Here is a 15,295-nt window from a genome sequence, read left to right on the forward strand (position 1 = left end):
GCTGCCCCACTCCATCCCTGTGCTCCCTCAGGGTCCCCCTGCAGTTTGCAAAGCTCCAGGATTGACCTGGCCGTGCCCACTCATAGCCTTGGGCCCAGCATGGGTAATAGGAAAAGGGGGATTGTGCCCCTGTGCCCAGGTGAGACCCCACTGCAGAGCTGCCCCAGCCCTGAGGTAGTTATTAGAGCAGTGGCTGCTCCTAGGATGGGTCACGGGCTAGGGTCAACCATGTGATAAGAATGTGCTTGGTGTGCCATTGAGAGTTAGAGATTTTCTTGTAGGTAGAGGCTTAGTAGGAGTACGAAAACATAGGCCTGGATTATCGCTACTGCTGCTTCTAGAATAGTTAGTAAGAAGAGAACTAGTAAGGTTCCTCCAGCCCAGGGAGGAGCTGGAGCTGCTGGAGAGATCCAGAGGAGGCCACAGAGCTGCTCCAGGGCTGCAGCCAGGCTGGGAGAGCTGGGGGTGCTCACCTGGAGAGGAGAAGCTCCAGGGAGAGCTCAGAGCCCCTGCCAGGGCCTGAAGGGGCTCCAGGAGAGCTGGAGAGGGACTGGGGACAAGGGATGGAGGGACAGGACAAGGGGGAATGGCTTCCCACTGCCAGAGGGCAGGGTTAGATTGTGTTAGATAAAGGAAGAAATCTGTCGGGTTGTGGCCTCCGTGGATAGGATCAGTCACTGCAGCCTTCCACAATGAGGGCAGTGAGGCCCTGGCTCAGGTTGCCCAGAGAAGCTATGGCTGCCCCTGGAGCTGTCCAAGGCCAGGCTGGAGCTCTAATGGAAGCTTCTCTCTGCCCATGGAACAGGATGATCTCTGAGGCTGCTCCAACCCAGCCCACCCCAGGTTCTCTTTAGCTGTGGCAGCACTGATGTCTCACTGACCCCTCCTGTCTCTCTCTCTCTGTTGCAGCTTCGACTACGGGGACAGGTTCTGGGACATCAAAGGCAAATTCTTCAGCTGTCAGTGCGGTTCACCCAAGTGCAAACACTCGAGCTCGGCGCTGGCGCAGCGGCAGGCGAGCACCTCTGCCCAGGACACGCAGGAGAACGGGCTGCCCGACACCAGCTCGGCCGCCAGCGCCGCCGGCCCCTTCTGACACCCACCCTCCCGCCCCAGGCACTCACGTACTGTCGCAATTTAAAGAGAGAGAAGAGAGAGAGAGAGAAAAAAAAAGACACAAAACAACACGGAAAATTTAAAAAAAAAAAAAAGGAAAAAAGAAAAAAAAAAAAGAAAAAAAGGAAAAAAAACCCCGCTCAAGGAAAGCCGAGGGTTTGTGACACTTAGGGCTGTGCCACCGACTGTTACTTGAGGAAGGAGTGAAAGCAGATCCCACCTCCGTGGTGTTGTTCTCCCCTCCCTGCTCCTGGAAAGCTGCTGGGTTTCACAGCTCTGTGTGCAGGGGTGGCTGTTGCGTTGTTTTGGCCACCCGAGCTGTCCTGGTGTCCCCTGTGTCAGAGGCAGGGGAGCCCTCCCGCCGTCCTCAGAATGCCCTGGAGCCCTCCCGCCCTCACCGCCACAGCAAACTCTGCATACTTGATGGGACTCGGTTCTGGGAGGGAGCTGCCTCTGGGTGTCCTTGGCACAGCCCCGGGGCAGGTTGTGCTGGTTGGTTTTTTGTTGGTTTGGTTGGTTTTTTGGTTGGTTGGGTGGTTTTTTGTTTGTTTTTGTTTGTTTTTTTTTTTTTTTTAATATATGAATGAATAATTTCTCCCCCATCTCGCAGGACGTTGTGGTGGGGCCCTACAAAATACCCTCAATTCTCTCCAAACCCTTTTTTCTCATCTGATGAGAAGAATCCCAGAATCTTTCCCTGTGATCCTGGCTCTCTCCCTCCTGGATTTTCTCCGTTCAGACCAGCTCTGCTCCACGCCCTGCTCCTGTCTCAGTGTTGGGTTCCTCCGTGAAGGAATTCCCCTCACCCCATCCCACCAGTGGTTTTAGAGAGAGAGAAGGCTGAAGAGGATTTTACAAGACACTAATTCCTAAAGAAAACCAGTTTTCCCTCCCCTTTTTTTAAAAATAAAGTGAATGATATATATATTATAGAGGACCTGGACTGGCTGGGGTGGACAGACGTGTCAGGGTGAGAAGATCCCAGCTGCCACCAGCTCGTCTGTTTGCATCCCTTTGCTCCACGCTGGGCACCTTGGATTGATTTTTAAGCCACACGCTATGAGGTTTCAATAAACTGACTTATTTTTTACCATTATTGAAACATCGGGGACAAGCATTAAAAACATGGAAGAAAAAAAAAGGCAAAAAAAAAAAGCTTAAAAAAAAAAAAACACAAAAAACAACAAAACCCACAAAAAAACCAAAAAAACCAAAACGACAACAAAAAGAAACCACAAAACAAAACGGTGCTGATTCTGGTGTGATTTTTGCTCACCACGTGAATATAAACTTATCAATTGTATAAAAAGAACAAAGTGATTTTAGTATAAAAATGCAGGAAAAAACAAAACTTTTTTTAAATTGTTAGTATTGTAGTGTGAATAAATTTGCCATCACCTTTTGTGTGGTGGCTGGGCAGGTCATTATCTTAATTTTTTTTTTTGCATATATCTTTAAATACTGTAATTAGTGCAGTAACAAGTTTTTTTTTTTTTTGTTGTTCATCTCTTCTAGAACATTCATAATGCCATCATGTTTATTATTATTATTTTTTTCTGTTAATGTTTTTGACAGTTTTAAAGGGGCAGCCTTTTGGCTCTGATCATTTTCTTGTTCTGTTTTCAATGAAATCAATAAAAAAAAAGAAAAAAAGTGCTTTAAAAGGAGTTTGGCTTTTTTTGTCTGCTTTGGGGGAGGGATGGCCCACGGTGGGGCTGAATTGCTCCTTGGTGGGCTTGAAAATGAAGAAAGCAACAAAAAAAGAAAAATCATTCCTGCAGAGAAAAGCCTGAGTGATTGTTTGCTGTTTATTCTGGGGGTTTGGGATTGTTTTTTTTAAATTTTGTGTCATTAAAAGTTTGGGAGCCTGAATTCCAGTCCTAGAAGGGCAGCACTGAGGTTTGGGGATTCTGGGATGTCTCACCACCCCCATGCCAGGGGGGAAATAAAATTAAATTAAATCAAAAATAGCAAGGAAAGAGGTGAGGGGGAGAATCTGCCTGGAGCAATCCCTGGGGATGTTCCCAGCATGGAGCTCTGGGGGTTTGGCACTGCCAGGGCTGATTTGGGGGTGCCGGGGCTGGTTTGGGGGTGCTGGGACTGAGCAGAACCTCCCTGGCACTGGGGACAGAGCAGCTCTGAGCCACTGCCAGCCAAAATCCCATAGAAACATTCCTAAAGGATATTCCTAAAGGGTTTTAAATATTCCTAAGGGTTAAAATATTCTGAAGGGTTATGATATTCCTAAAGGGTTAAGATATTCCCAAAGGGTTTTAAATATTTCTAAAGGTTTAAAATATTTCTAAAGGGTTTTAAATATTCCTAAGGGATTTAAATATTCCTAAAGGGTTAAGATATTCCTAAAGAGTTAAAATATTCCTAAAGGGTTAAGATATTCCTAAAGGGTTAAAATATTACTAAAGTTTTTAAAATATTCCTAAAGGGTTAAGATACTCCTAAAGGTTTTTAAATATTCCTAAAGTGTTAAAATGTTCCTAAAGGGTTTAAAATATTCCTAAAGGGTTAAGATATTCCTAAAGGGTTTCAAATATTACTAAAGGGTTAAGATATTCCTAAAGGGTTTCAAATATTCCTAAAGGGTTTAAAATATTCCTGGAGAGTTAAGATATTCTTAAAGAGTTAAGATATTCCTAAGGGATTTTAAATATTCCTGCAGGTTTAAATTATTCCTAGAGAGTTAAGATATTCCTGAAGGGTTTTAAATATTCCTAAAGGGTTAAAATATTCCAAAAGGGCTTTAAATGTTCCTAAAGGGTTAAGATATTCTTAAAGGGTTAAAATATTCCTAAAGCGTTAAGATATTCCTGAAGGGTTAATATATTCCTAAAGGGTTAAGATATTCTTAAAGAGTCAAGATCTTTCTAAAGGGTTTTAAATATTCCTAAAGGGTTAAACTATTCCTAAAGGTTTTTAAATATTCCTGAAGGGTTAAAATATTCCTAGAGAGTTAAGAGATAGGTTTTAAATATTCCTAAAGGTTTAAAATACTCCTGAAAGTTTAAAATATTCCTAAAGGCCCAGCCCAGTTCCAGTCGGGATTGGGGGACACGGAGGGACCTTGGTGGGGGGACATGAGGGGGCCCTGTCCCCCTCCCAAACTGGGCAGGTGGTGAATGAATTGTGGTGTCTGTGGGTTGGGTTGGGTTGGGTTGGGTTGATTGGTGAGAAATGATGGATTTTGCTGCTGGAATTGCAGAAGATTTCCCCCCAGAGCTGTGGGGACATCAAAGGCACCCGAGGGCCCCCAAAGGCACCCCCGGCCCCTCACAGCTCCAGCCCATTTAACCATGGGTTAATTACAATAACAGCTCAATATTGCATAATTAAACATTGGCATTAAAAGAATGTGCTTTCGTTGAAGGGGAGAAGTGGGAAACCCCCAGAGAAATTTGATTTCTGGGCGTGATCTCCCCAAAGTCAGCATTTCCCTGAGGTGTGGGGTGGGAAGGTTTTGGGGTCACACAAGGGGGGGACCTGGTAGAAGTCACACACAGCCCCAGTGACCCCCAGCACTTTGGGGGATTCCTTCAGTTTTCTGTGCAAATAATTGCAATAATTAAATAAACACAGTTTGTATCCCAGCACTATTCCAGCATTAAGGAGGAGCTGGCAAAGGGGTGTTTATTTGCACAGGCATTTTTGCAATGCCAGCAGGACCCAGCTCAGGGACAGGGGAGGTCAAAAGGCCCCCCAGAAAAAATCTGCTGTGGATTTGAGGGGTCAGGAGCCAGGAAATGTGGGCAAAGCCCCCTCAGCCACTCTGCTGACCCCATCACTGGTTGCATTGGCTTGTTGGGGCACCTCATTTCAAGGATGCACCAAAATATTTACTTAATGTAAATATTTTACCCTGAAGCAAAATTAATTTAATGTGACTATTTTGCCCTGACTGCTCTGTGCTCAGCCTGGCTGCAGCCCCAATTTTACTTTTGCTTGAAGGAGAATTTTTCCCTTTTACCACTTTGGCAGCACCTGCTGCAGGCTCTGGGGCAGCAGGGCTCCCTTTGCTCCTGGCTCCAGACTTTGCTTTTCCTTTGGAGCCACCTCCCCTCAGCTCTGCTGAAGATGCAAAGATCCTTCTGTCCCTCCTTAGCTTTTTCCAGGGATTTTGGCATCTTTGGGATGTCCCCATGGTCCTGCAGCTGTCCCATGGTTGGATGCTGGGTCTGGGTGGGGTGTGGGGGAATCCCACAGATCCCCCACTCATCCCTGAGGCTGCAGGGAGGGCTCCAGGGCAAAGCCCTCATTCCAGAGGGTTGGAGGAGAAGACACTCTCCTTCCTTTTCCATGGACATCCCTGCTCCTTTCTTCTCCATGAAACATCCTTGTCCCTTCTCTGTGGGACATCCCTGCTCTCCTTCCATGCATGGAGCATCCCTGCTGCCCTTCCTTCTCCATGGGACATCCCTGGTCCTTTCCTTCTCCATGGGATGTGTTTCCTCCTTTCCTTCTCCCTGGGACATCTTTGCTTCTTTCCTTCTCCATGAAATATCTCTGCTCCCTTCTCTCTCCTTCCATGCATGGAGCATCCCTGCTGCCCTTCCTTCCCCATAGGACATCCCTGCTCCCTTTCCTTCTCCATGGGATATTCCTGCTCCTTTTCTTCATGGGACATCCCTGCTGCCCTTCCTTCTCCATAGGACATCCCTGCTCTCCTTCTCCCTGGAACATTCCTGCTCCCTTCCTTCTCTGTGAGACATCTCTGCTCCTTCTCCCTGTACATTCCTGCTCCCCTCCTTCCCCAAGGGACATTCCTGCTCCTTTCCTTCCCCTGCTCCTTTTCCTTCTCCCACCAGCTCCCCCCAGTGAAGGTCAGGGACCCCCAGCCCAAGGTGGAGCCCCCGTGGGTTTGCTCTGAGCTGCAGGATGAGGTGTGGGGGCCCTTTTTGGGGTTCTGCCCCTGCTCACAGCTCGGGGGGCGCTGGGGATGGGTCCCTCACTGCAGGAGGGGCAGCTGATGGTCTGGGGGCCCTGCTGGGGTCAGGCCAGGGGGGCAGCACACGGGGCTGTCCCTGCTCCTGAGGATCTCCTGCTCCAGGGAGGGCTCAGACCCAGCTCTGGGGCTCACAGGGCACTGCAAACCCTCTGCACACCGAGCTGAGGGGCTGCCCTGGCTCTTGCTGGGCAGGGGGTGCTGGAAAAGCACCCAAAGCAGCACCTGGGCTGACCTGGGTGAGCAAACCACAAAATTATCCTGGATACTGGAGCTAATCTGGCTTCTCTTTATAGACTCCTTCCCTCTCTTTGTGCTGCTGTGACCTCCTCCTCTGAGGAGGAAATGTGAGCCAGGCTGATGGTTATCCTGCAGCCCAGGTAAGAGTTATAAAATCCCTATAAATGTGGAATTTCACCCCACGTCTCATTTCTGAGCCTTTGCCAGAGCTGGAAGAAATATTACTTTATCTCCCTGCCAGCACAGAATATTCCCTTGTCTGCTGAAGGAGCTCCCTTATCACCCTTTTAATTTCCTTTCTGCTGCTCCAAGCAGGATGCAATGCCTCTGCTGCTGTCACTGCAGGAAGGGCAAGGCCTCCATGTCCTGGCTGTGAGAGACAGAACCAGCCTGGGGTTCAAGTTTAGGGCTGCAGGAGGGATGGCAGCGATGAGGGGACAGGAGCTGGTGCCAGGCGAGGTCAGGCTGAGCCTCCCTGTCCCTTCCTCAGGTCAGAAATGGCCTCAAGGCCCAGAAAAAGCAAATATTGCTGGGTGCTGCCTGTGGGGAAAGTGTGCTTCACCTGGGAAGGGGAGGTTGCACAAGCTCAGCCCCACACTTGAGTTTTTGCTCCTTTCTCCTTTTAATCTCTGTTTAACCAATGTGAAAGTCATTACAGAGGGCTCAGCCCCTCAGGACAGGGTTCAGGATCTGCTGGGGCTCCCTCTTTGCTGGTGGCACTGGGGACACACACAGGGTCCTGCTGGAGGTCCCTGTGTGCCACAGAGGGGACAGCACCCGGCCAGGGAGGGACACCTGGGTCACCTCTCAGCATCAGAGGGACACTGTGGGGTTTGCAGGGGTCCCAGGATGAGGGAAGAGATGAGAATCTTGGCTCCATGTTTCAGAAGGCTGATTTATTATTTTATGATATATATTATATTAAAAGAGAATGATATATTAAAACTATACTAAAAGAATAGAAGAAAGGATTTCATCAGAGGGCTTGAAAGGAAAAGAATGATAACAAAGGCTTGTGACTGACCAGACAGTCTGAGCCAGCTGACTGTAATTGGCCATTAATTACAAACTTCCAACATGGGCCAATCACAGATCTGTTGCATTCCACAGCAGCAGATAATCATTGCTTACATTTTGTTCCTGAGGCCTCTCTGCTTCTCAGGAGGAAAAATCCTAAGGAAAGGATTTTCCATAAAACACATCTGTGGCAGGACGCAGCTGCCCCCACAGCACAGAAATGCCCCCGTGCCCAGGAGGTTTTAATCCAAAAGTGCTCTCCAGCCCTCTGGGATGGGTGGGGGAGTGGGAGGAAGGAAGTTCAGGCATGAGGAGAGCCCCACCATGTCACCTGGACCTGATCAGCACCAGCAAAGGGTTTGTGGAGCTGCTCCTCTCCCTCTTTGCTCCTGCAGGTATCAAAGGTCCCAGACCTGCCCTGGGGGTTGTCAGTGGGTTGGGAAGGATGAAAGTTCAACAAGAAAGTCTCACAGATATGTGTGCTTTGCAGAAAGATTTTTTAAATGTTGAGTCTGATGAAGGAATAGAGATGGAAGCAAGTTTTGATATAGAAGAAAATAATTGCTGAGCCAGTCTTACTGGATAACCAAGGAGGCAAAGGGTGTGTAGGTTAGAAGGGGTTTTTATGGCTTAGAGCAAAGGATAAACCCACCCCAAACAAGAAGATGTTTTTACCAAGCAGAAAGATAGCACAGGCAAACAAGTCAGCAAAGTTGCAAGTAGAAAAAAGGTCTCAGAATTTTCCACTGTGAGAAAACTGAAAAACAACTTCTAGCTTAAACTGTAATGTATCTAACTTTTAGTGATTGGAGAACAGTAACATGAATATGGTAATTACAATAGTTATGATAGGCTATAGATAATAGTTAAGGTATAGATTGGTTCTGTCTGAAGGTGCTCAGCAAAGTCTATAATGCATTGTAACCTAAACCAAAGGGTCTCCAGGCCTGCCTGCAGCTGGAGCTGACAGCTGTGGGCACAGCTCTGTCACCCACGACCCTGGACTGCTGTAACCTCTTGGATACAATAAACTGCATTTTGGAGAGCCCCTGGAGTCCCACATCCCTCATTTTGGCTCTTACACCAGTGAAGCCACCCGAGCCTGGAGTTGAGCTGGGATTAAATTCCCCATTACAATGTGTCCCAGCTGACCTGGGAGCAGGGCCTTGGCACAGCCAGGCTTTGTTTAAACCCTTGGAGCTCTGCACCCTGCCAAGGATGACAGGAGATGACATTAGAAGGGCTGGTGTTGAGCAAGGAGCCATTTGCCATTTGCTGCTGCAGGAACAGACAGTGCTGCACACGTGGATCCTCCCTGCCCCTCCACAGGGGTTGGCAAAAGCCTCAGAATTCCTCAGAGCCCAGCAGAGCCTTTGGGATGAGTTAATGTCCAGGAGGTGGCAGAGAGCTGTGGGCATGGCAAAGGTTGCATTCTGCATTTGGGATGTTTTCTCTTCCCCAAGTGTCCTGGTTTAGGGCAAATTAGGGAGAAAACCTCCAAAGGGGGTCCCCTCCAGAAAGCAAACCCACACAGCTTCTCCCCCCAACTGGATCGGGAAGGATTCCTTGGAGAGAAGTGGAAAGAACCTGTTTATTTAACAGGCACAGCATCCCCCAGCACACAGAATGAACAATACCAGGTGACACCACTCTTACACCACTCTGAAAAAGATGACAAATTCAGAAAGTCTCTCTGGGGGTGGTCGCTCTGTTATCAGTCCTTCCTGTGCTGGGGCAGCTGCTGCCCAGAGTAGGCCCTGCTAGGCCCAAGGCGCAAACTCTCGGTGTTTGCCAGACCCCAGCCTGGAGCAGGCTCAAGTTGGTCCAAAAAAGGGAAAGGAGAAACAGTCCAGGGAAAATTCAAACTGTTTAGCTAAACTAACTAATGAGCAGAAGCAAAAAGCAGGAGCAAATCAGAAGCAAGAGTGAGAGCCAAAGCAAAAAGCAAAGCAAAAAGCAAAAGCAGCACCATGCACTGTCCTGTCTCTGTGTCCCACCAGCCATGGGGGAGCAGCTGATAACAAAACCAAAACAAACCTTTCACTCTTCAGAGCCAGTCTTGAAGGCACAGAACAGATACCCAGCATGTATCATGTACCCCATGAATGGGGATACAAGCATCAGAATGTCACCCTAGGCCACCAAGGAAAGTGGGGACAGGGGAAGTGTCACCCCCTGATCATCTTTTCAGGCCAATTTACTGTCATCCTGATTTTTTAAGATTTTCTAAGCCTTCTGATGTTTACATTCTTGTAATGAACTTTCTCACACACTTTCTGTAAATAACTCATTGTTTTACATTCTTTTATGGAGGAGGACGAATTTGACGGACTGTTGGTTTGTGCAGTGTCATTGGAGAGGTGGCATTGACACCCTCCAATCCACTGTCACTTTTGGAAATCTATAAATGTTAGAGTCAAAAATTAAAAAGTCTCTTTCTACCTTGAAAGAGCAGGGTGTCCACGTTGTGTTATTTCGTGTCCTGTAGTGACAATTTACCCCATTTCCAGCCCCCTTCCAGGCCATAAACCCCCAGTGCTGGGGGCTGGGGCCTGGGGCCTGACCTGGGTGAACAAAGCCTTGGGGAGATGCTCTGTAACCAAATAAGCTGGAGCAGAGCTAAAATGAGGATTTTTGGTGTTGATCGGGTAGAAAACAAAACCATTTTGGGGCTGGAATTTTTCCCTTCTGCGGGTTTGCTTTTTTGCTCTGCGCTCATCCCTTGGGAGCCAGGGAATGTGAGGAGGATGGAAAGCACCTGGATGTGGAGAGCTTCCCCTCTGGAGGAGCCTCCATCTGTGTGCTCAGAATGAGGCTGATTTAAATGGTGATTTATTTGTCTGCAACGTGCAATAAGCCTGGAAAAAAAAAAAAAACCCTCAGCAATCCTGGTTTGAAAAGCAAGAAATCATTGAGGTTTTTCTCCCTCCTTTCAGAAGACACAGAGGCAATGAAACAGCAGTGATGGGTGAATAATAAAACCCCTCTGTGGAGCTCACTGGTGCTAGATAAAGTATAAAGCCCCACTGATGCAGGGCTCAGGGCGAGCAGAAAATATTCTACCTGAGCAGCAGCAATTAGTGCACTTGGCTTTGCCTTTGTTGTGCTCTGTAAATACAATTCTGAGCAGCAAATAAGCAGATAAGCTTTACCCAGACATAATAAGACAAATATCCTTTTCTCCTGCCTCTGATGGGAAGAGAATTTCTCTCTGGTTGTGCAGCTGTTGGGGGAAAATCACTGGAATAAATTGCTTGGGAGTCTGTGAGCAGCAAACATGGCCTGCACCATTAGCAAAGTGACTTTATAAATGAACAAAAGGGGAATGGGGAGAATATTCTCATTTAGCTCATGAAAATCCCTTTGACACAGGATTGAGCTGGAAGAAGTTGAGGAACTTCTGTGGTATTTTGTTCTCCTGGTGCCCAAGCTTCCCTCCTGCTGCAGGGAGCTGCTGTTCTGCCCAGGTTTTGAGAGGAATGGTGGATTTGTCTTTACAAATCAGCTGTGGGTCTGCTGGTAGATAAAACCAGCACTGGGAGATAAAAGAAACAATGGGAAGGATTCCAGTGACTGATGAATGGAAAAAGATATTTGCTTTTACAAATAAACTTTAAGTTTGCTGATAAATTAAATTGGACATTGAAAGATGAAATAAACAATGGGGAAAAATCCCTAAATTCCATAAGAATTAAAAATGAAAAGGGAGGGTTGTATATTAGAGGGAAATCTTTGGGATCAGGTGTTTTGGGAAATCTGAACCTCCCAAGTACCTCAGCCAATGGGGAAAGAGAAAAGGGAAATTGGGATAAAAAGGAGGCTGTGTCCTCCAAAAATTCGAGAGATTCCCAGGGGATGCCCCATGGCCTCTCCCTTTATTGGAATAAAGTAAAAGTACTCCTCAGTCTCCTTTTTGGACATAAACCTCTGGTGTTTGTGGATTAATTTTCCTGACAGTGCAAACCCCCGGAGATCTGTGGGGAGCAGGAGCCCGCGGGATGCTGGAGCTGCCCGGGGCGGGGAAGGAGCTTTCCCCAGCTATTGGCAAGGCTTCCATAATTCTTCCTAAATTATGGGCACAAAAAAAGCCACACAAGGGGGCTGTGTGGGTTGGTTAAGCTTTGGGAGGCTCAGGGCAAGGTTCTGCCCCCAGAGGGTGCTGGCACTGCCCAGGCTGCCCAGGGAATGGGCACGGCCCCGAGGCTGCCAGAGCTCCAGGAGCCTTTGGGCAGCGCTGCCAGGGGTGCCCAGGGTGGGGCTGCTGGGGGGGCTGGGCAGGGACAGGAGGGGGATTTGATGATCCTGGTGTAACCACATTTCTCTTCTGCAGAGAAAAGCAAGGCACGACTTCCCAAGAATATTTCAGAGAATGTGAATCTCAGATATACTCTTGGGAAGTCTTGCTTTTCTCTGTGAAGAGAAATGTGGCTACATCCTGATGGGTCCTTCCCAGCTCAGGGTATTCTGTGGTTCTGCCAGCTCAGATGTTCCTGGGTGTGCAGTGGGAAGGGAGGTGCAGTGTTGGGGAAGATGAAACAGGAAAGCCTTATAAATATGATTGTCTGACAAAAGATTTTGAGAATATAGAAACTATAAGTGAGATTGAAATGAAAGCAAGCTTTGAGATCCCTCAGTTACTGAACAACTGGAAAACAATGGTGTGGCCAGCTGAAGGTGATCCCCTTTTGATGGAACAACACCCTCTGCCTGCAGACAGGCCCAAGGGTCAGAGCAGACCCTACAGCTTGGCAGAAGGGGCCAAAGAGGAGTTTTAAGGGTTTAAAATGTAACACAGTATGGTAATGTAATGATTCTTATAGGCTGTATGTAAATGCTTTAGGATTTGTATTTTGTACTAGATTGGTTAGTGAGAATTAGAATATTCAACACAGAAGGAGATTTATTGTATTGTAATGGGAACCTCGCTGTCTTACCCTCTCACCCTCTCATCCTCTCTGCCCCTCTCTTCTCTCAGGCCTGCTCTGAGCTGTGTTTGGCAGCTCCCAGCAGGGCCCTGCACCCAGGCCCTTTGCAATGAACCCCAAGACCTGGCTGCAGAGATCTCTCATCTCCATCCATCTCCACCGTCCCACCCCTGACCCTCTGACAGTGCAGTGGCCCAGGGGGCTCCTGTGCTGATCCCATCTCACCCCACAGCCCTGAAGGAATCTCCCCCTGCCATTCCTGGCTCCTGCTGGTGCTGGGCAGGGCAGGGGGACACACAAGGGGTCCCTGGGAGCCCCCTCTGCCACACCCCAAGTGAAACATTTCTCTGGACCAACAGCTTTGCTGCATATTGGATTCTGTTAAAGGAATTCGATTTGGAGAACACCACGCCAGGCAGAGGAGGAGGAGATGGGCAAAACATGATGGCTAAATAATTCCAATTAACCGTTCCAGACCTTTCTGGCTAATTCAGTTGGAGTAAGTGTTGCCTGGTGTAGGGATCTGCAGGGCTGAGATCCTCCCACAGCTCCAGGGAATGTCTGGGACGCTGAGGGCTGGAGTGGACCTGAGGAGAGCCTGGTTTGATGTTATTGAGCTTTACTTCTTGAAACAGAACAGAGAAGGAAGAATCTGGACTGTGAAGCAGAGCTCGGGTGCCTCTCCTGCAGCCACTTCCCTTGGCACATAAAATGATTTCTCTAATGCCTAAATCAGTGTAAACATCAAAGCAGTGCCTGGAATGGGGCAAATGATCCAGCTCAGCTCTGCTATGGAAAAACAACCCAGATCCCAAAGTGAAGCTTTACCAGAAGGCTGGAGATCAGCCCTGGTGCTTTAAAGCCAGACATTTGTGGTAGAGAAACTTAATTTCACTCTTCAGGTTATTGATTATTCTTCTTTGACTCTCTAAGTAGCTGCCCCTGGTATTGAGACCAACAAGTGCCAGGCTCTTTGCTTCCTCCAGCTGCATTTCGGGGCAATGCCCAGATTTGGATGACAGAAATATTTACTCATCAATGAGTGCTAAAAATTCCTGATATTTCAGCTCAAGATCAAAGGAGGCTGAAGCACGAGGAGGTTTGGAAGGTGCTTTGCAGCTCTGACCAATCTGTCTGGGTTTCACCCTCCCCAAATCTCTGCCAGAATCACAGAATGTCCGGAGCTGGGAGGGACCCATGAGGATCACCAAAATCCAGCTCCTGGCCCTGCACAGAGCAGCCCCACAGATCCATCCCTGTTCCTGGAGGGAACATCTTCCCTGAGCTTCTAAACCATTCTCATTCCTTCAGTCCCCTCCTGTGACAGCCCAAAAAAATGACAATAAAGACTCAAAAATTGTTGTGGGTTTGTTTGGATTTTTTTTCTCTTCCCAAAATGTTTTAATAGCTCCCCATGCCTCTTGTCTGACAACATCTTCTCTCTTGTTTTCCTTCTTGGTTGAAAATCTTAATTTTGATCATGAATTCTTTGGGTCACAGTCCCTGTGTCTGTGTAAATTCATGAGGTTTATGGTCATTGATTGAAAAACCTCTGAGGGTAAAATCCCAAATCTTTTGGTGCCTTTGGTTTTGAGCATCATGGAAAACACTGATTTTCTGCTTGATTTATCATCATCTTCTCTTTTCCATTCTTCCGTGTTTTCATTCTCTAATTTGATATTTCTCTCTCCCTCCTCCCTTCTGAGGCTTCTTCCTTCTCTGGGTCTGTGGGGGGAACACAAAAATCTTGGATTTTCTCTGATCAGCAAAGGCAGCTCCCACCCAGGGTGACTCAGGCTCTGCTGGGGCTCAGGGCTTAAAAACAAATTGTTGCTACTGTTTAACAGCAAAAAAAGGAGATAAACAAGTGCCATTTGCTGGGGGGTTTTGCTGTTTTGGGACCTCCAGCTCCCCACATGTGAGGGAACCCAGAACTGGATTTCTTTAGGGGTTCTGCAGAGGCTTTTTTCCCTCCTTCTCTTTGCAAAGTAGCTGAGCTCTTGATGTTGGTTCATGAATCTTTGCTCTGCTGGAGAGATGCAGGTCTGGAAGCTGTCAAGGAGCCTCTTTTATGAGCACTTAAAAGCAAAAAAAATATAAAGAAATGGGTGCTTGAAGAGTAGATGGGACTAATTAAGCTTTTTTATCTTGGCAATTTGTGTCTACACAGAGTGGGGGCAAGGGGAATCCTACAGAGTGTTGCAAACCCATGTAGGGCAAGGCAGTTAATAGGCTGAAAATGAAATCAATATCCAGGGCTTAATTAAGGAGCTGTTTTTATTCACAGCCCAGGAAAGATCCCCCCCATTCCCCAGATCTGAGGTGCCAAACCCTTGCTGGATTGCAGCCTCACATGGGCTGTGTCCTGCAGGTCCCTGACAGCACAAGGGGCTGGACAAAGGTGATTTCTGGCTGTTCCTTCTGGAAATAACAAGAGGAGAAGGCAACAAGGGAAGAAATGAGGATGCAGCCCAATGGCTTCAAGCTGAGAGAGAGTAAATTCAGCAGGATATGAGAAAAAAATCTTTCTGTGAGGGTGGGCAGCCCTGGCACAGGGTGCCCAGAGCAGCTGAGCTGCCCCTGGATCCCTGGCAGTGTCCAAGGCCAGGCTGGGCAGGGCTGGGAGCAGCCTGGGACAGTGGGAGGTGTCCCTGCCATGGCAGGGGAGGGATGGGATGAATTTTTAGGTCCCTTCCATCCCAAAGTACTCTGTCATTCCATGATCCCATTATATTTGGGATCAATCCCAAACCCCAATCACTCCCTGAGCAGGGACTTGTAGAGCCAAGGTGGGATGAGAGGGAGCAGCCCCTGGGAAGGACTGAGCTCTTTTGCTTTCGTGCCTCTTGCAGAGCCAGCCTGATGTGTTTATTTCTCAATGAAGTGAGAAATGCAGCTGTTCCCAAGAACTAATCCTTTCATAAACTCCTGAAATAGGAACAGTACAGACCCACTAAAGAGAAATATTCTAAACAGTGACTGGGCTGCTCAGATATTGGGTGTTACTGAATACTTCAGGACGAGAGCAAGCAACCAATTTCTG

The 15,295-nt window shown here is 47.8% G+C and overlaps 1 protein-coding gene across 13 annotated transcripts in view; it reads left to right on the forward strand.

Annotated features, from left to right (window-relative positions):
- EHMT1 (euchromatic histone lysine methyltransferase 1) overlaps positions 1–2,780 on the forward strand; it is a 122,438-nt gene extending 119,658 nt beyond the window's left edge. For all 13 annotated transcript variants that reach the window (XM_074556571.1, XM_074556569.1, XM_074556579.1 and 10 more), the window contains one exon: positions 910–2,780. In XM_074556571.1, coding sequence (XP_074412672.1) covers positions 910–1,096 — 187 coding nt within the window. In that variant the 3' untranslated portion in view covers positions 1,097–2,780. The remainder of the gene's footprint in view (positions 1–909) is intronic.
- The last annotated feature ends 12,515 nt before the right edge of the window (positions 2,781–15,295 follow it).

This window comes from Zonotrichia albicollis, chromosome 21, assembly GCF_047830755.1.
Source record: "Zonotrichia albicollis isolate bZonAlb1 chromosome 21, bZonAlb1.hap1, whole genome shotgun sequence".
NCBI lineage: Eukaryota > Metazoa > Chordata > Aves > Passeriformes > Passerellidae > Zonotrichia > Zonotrichia albicollis.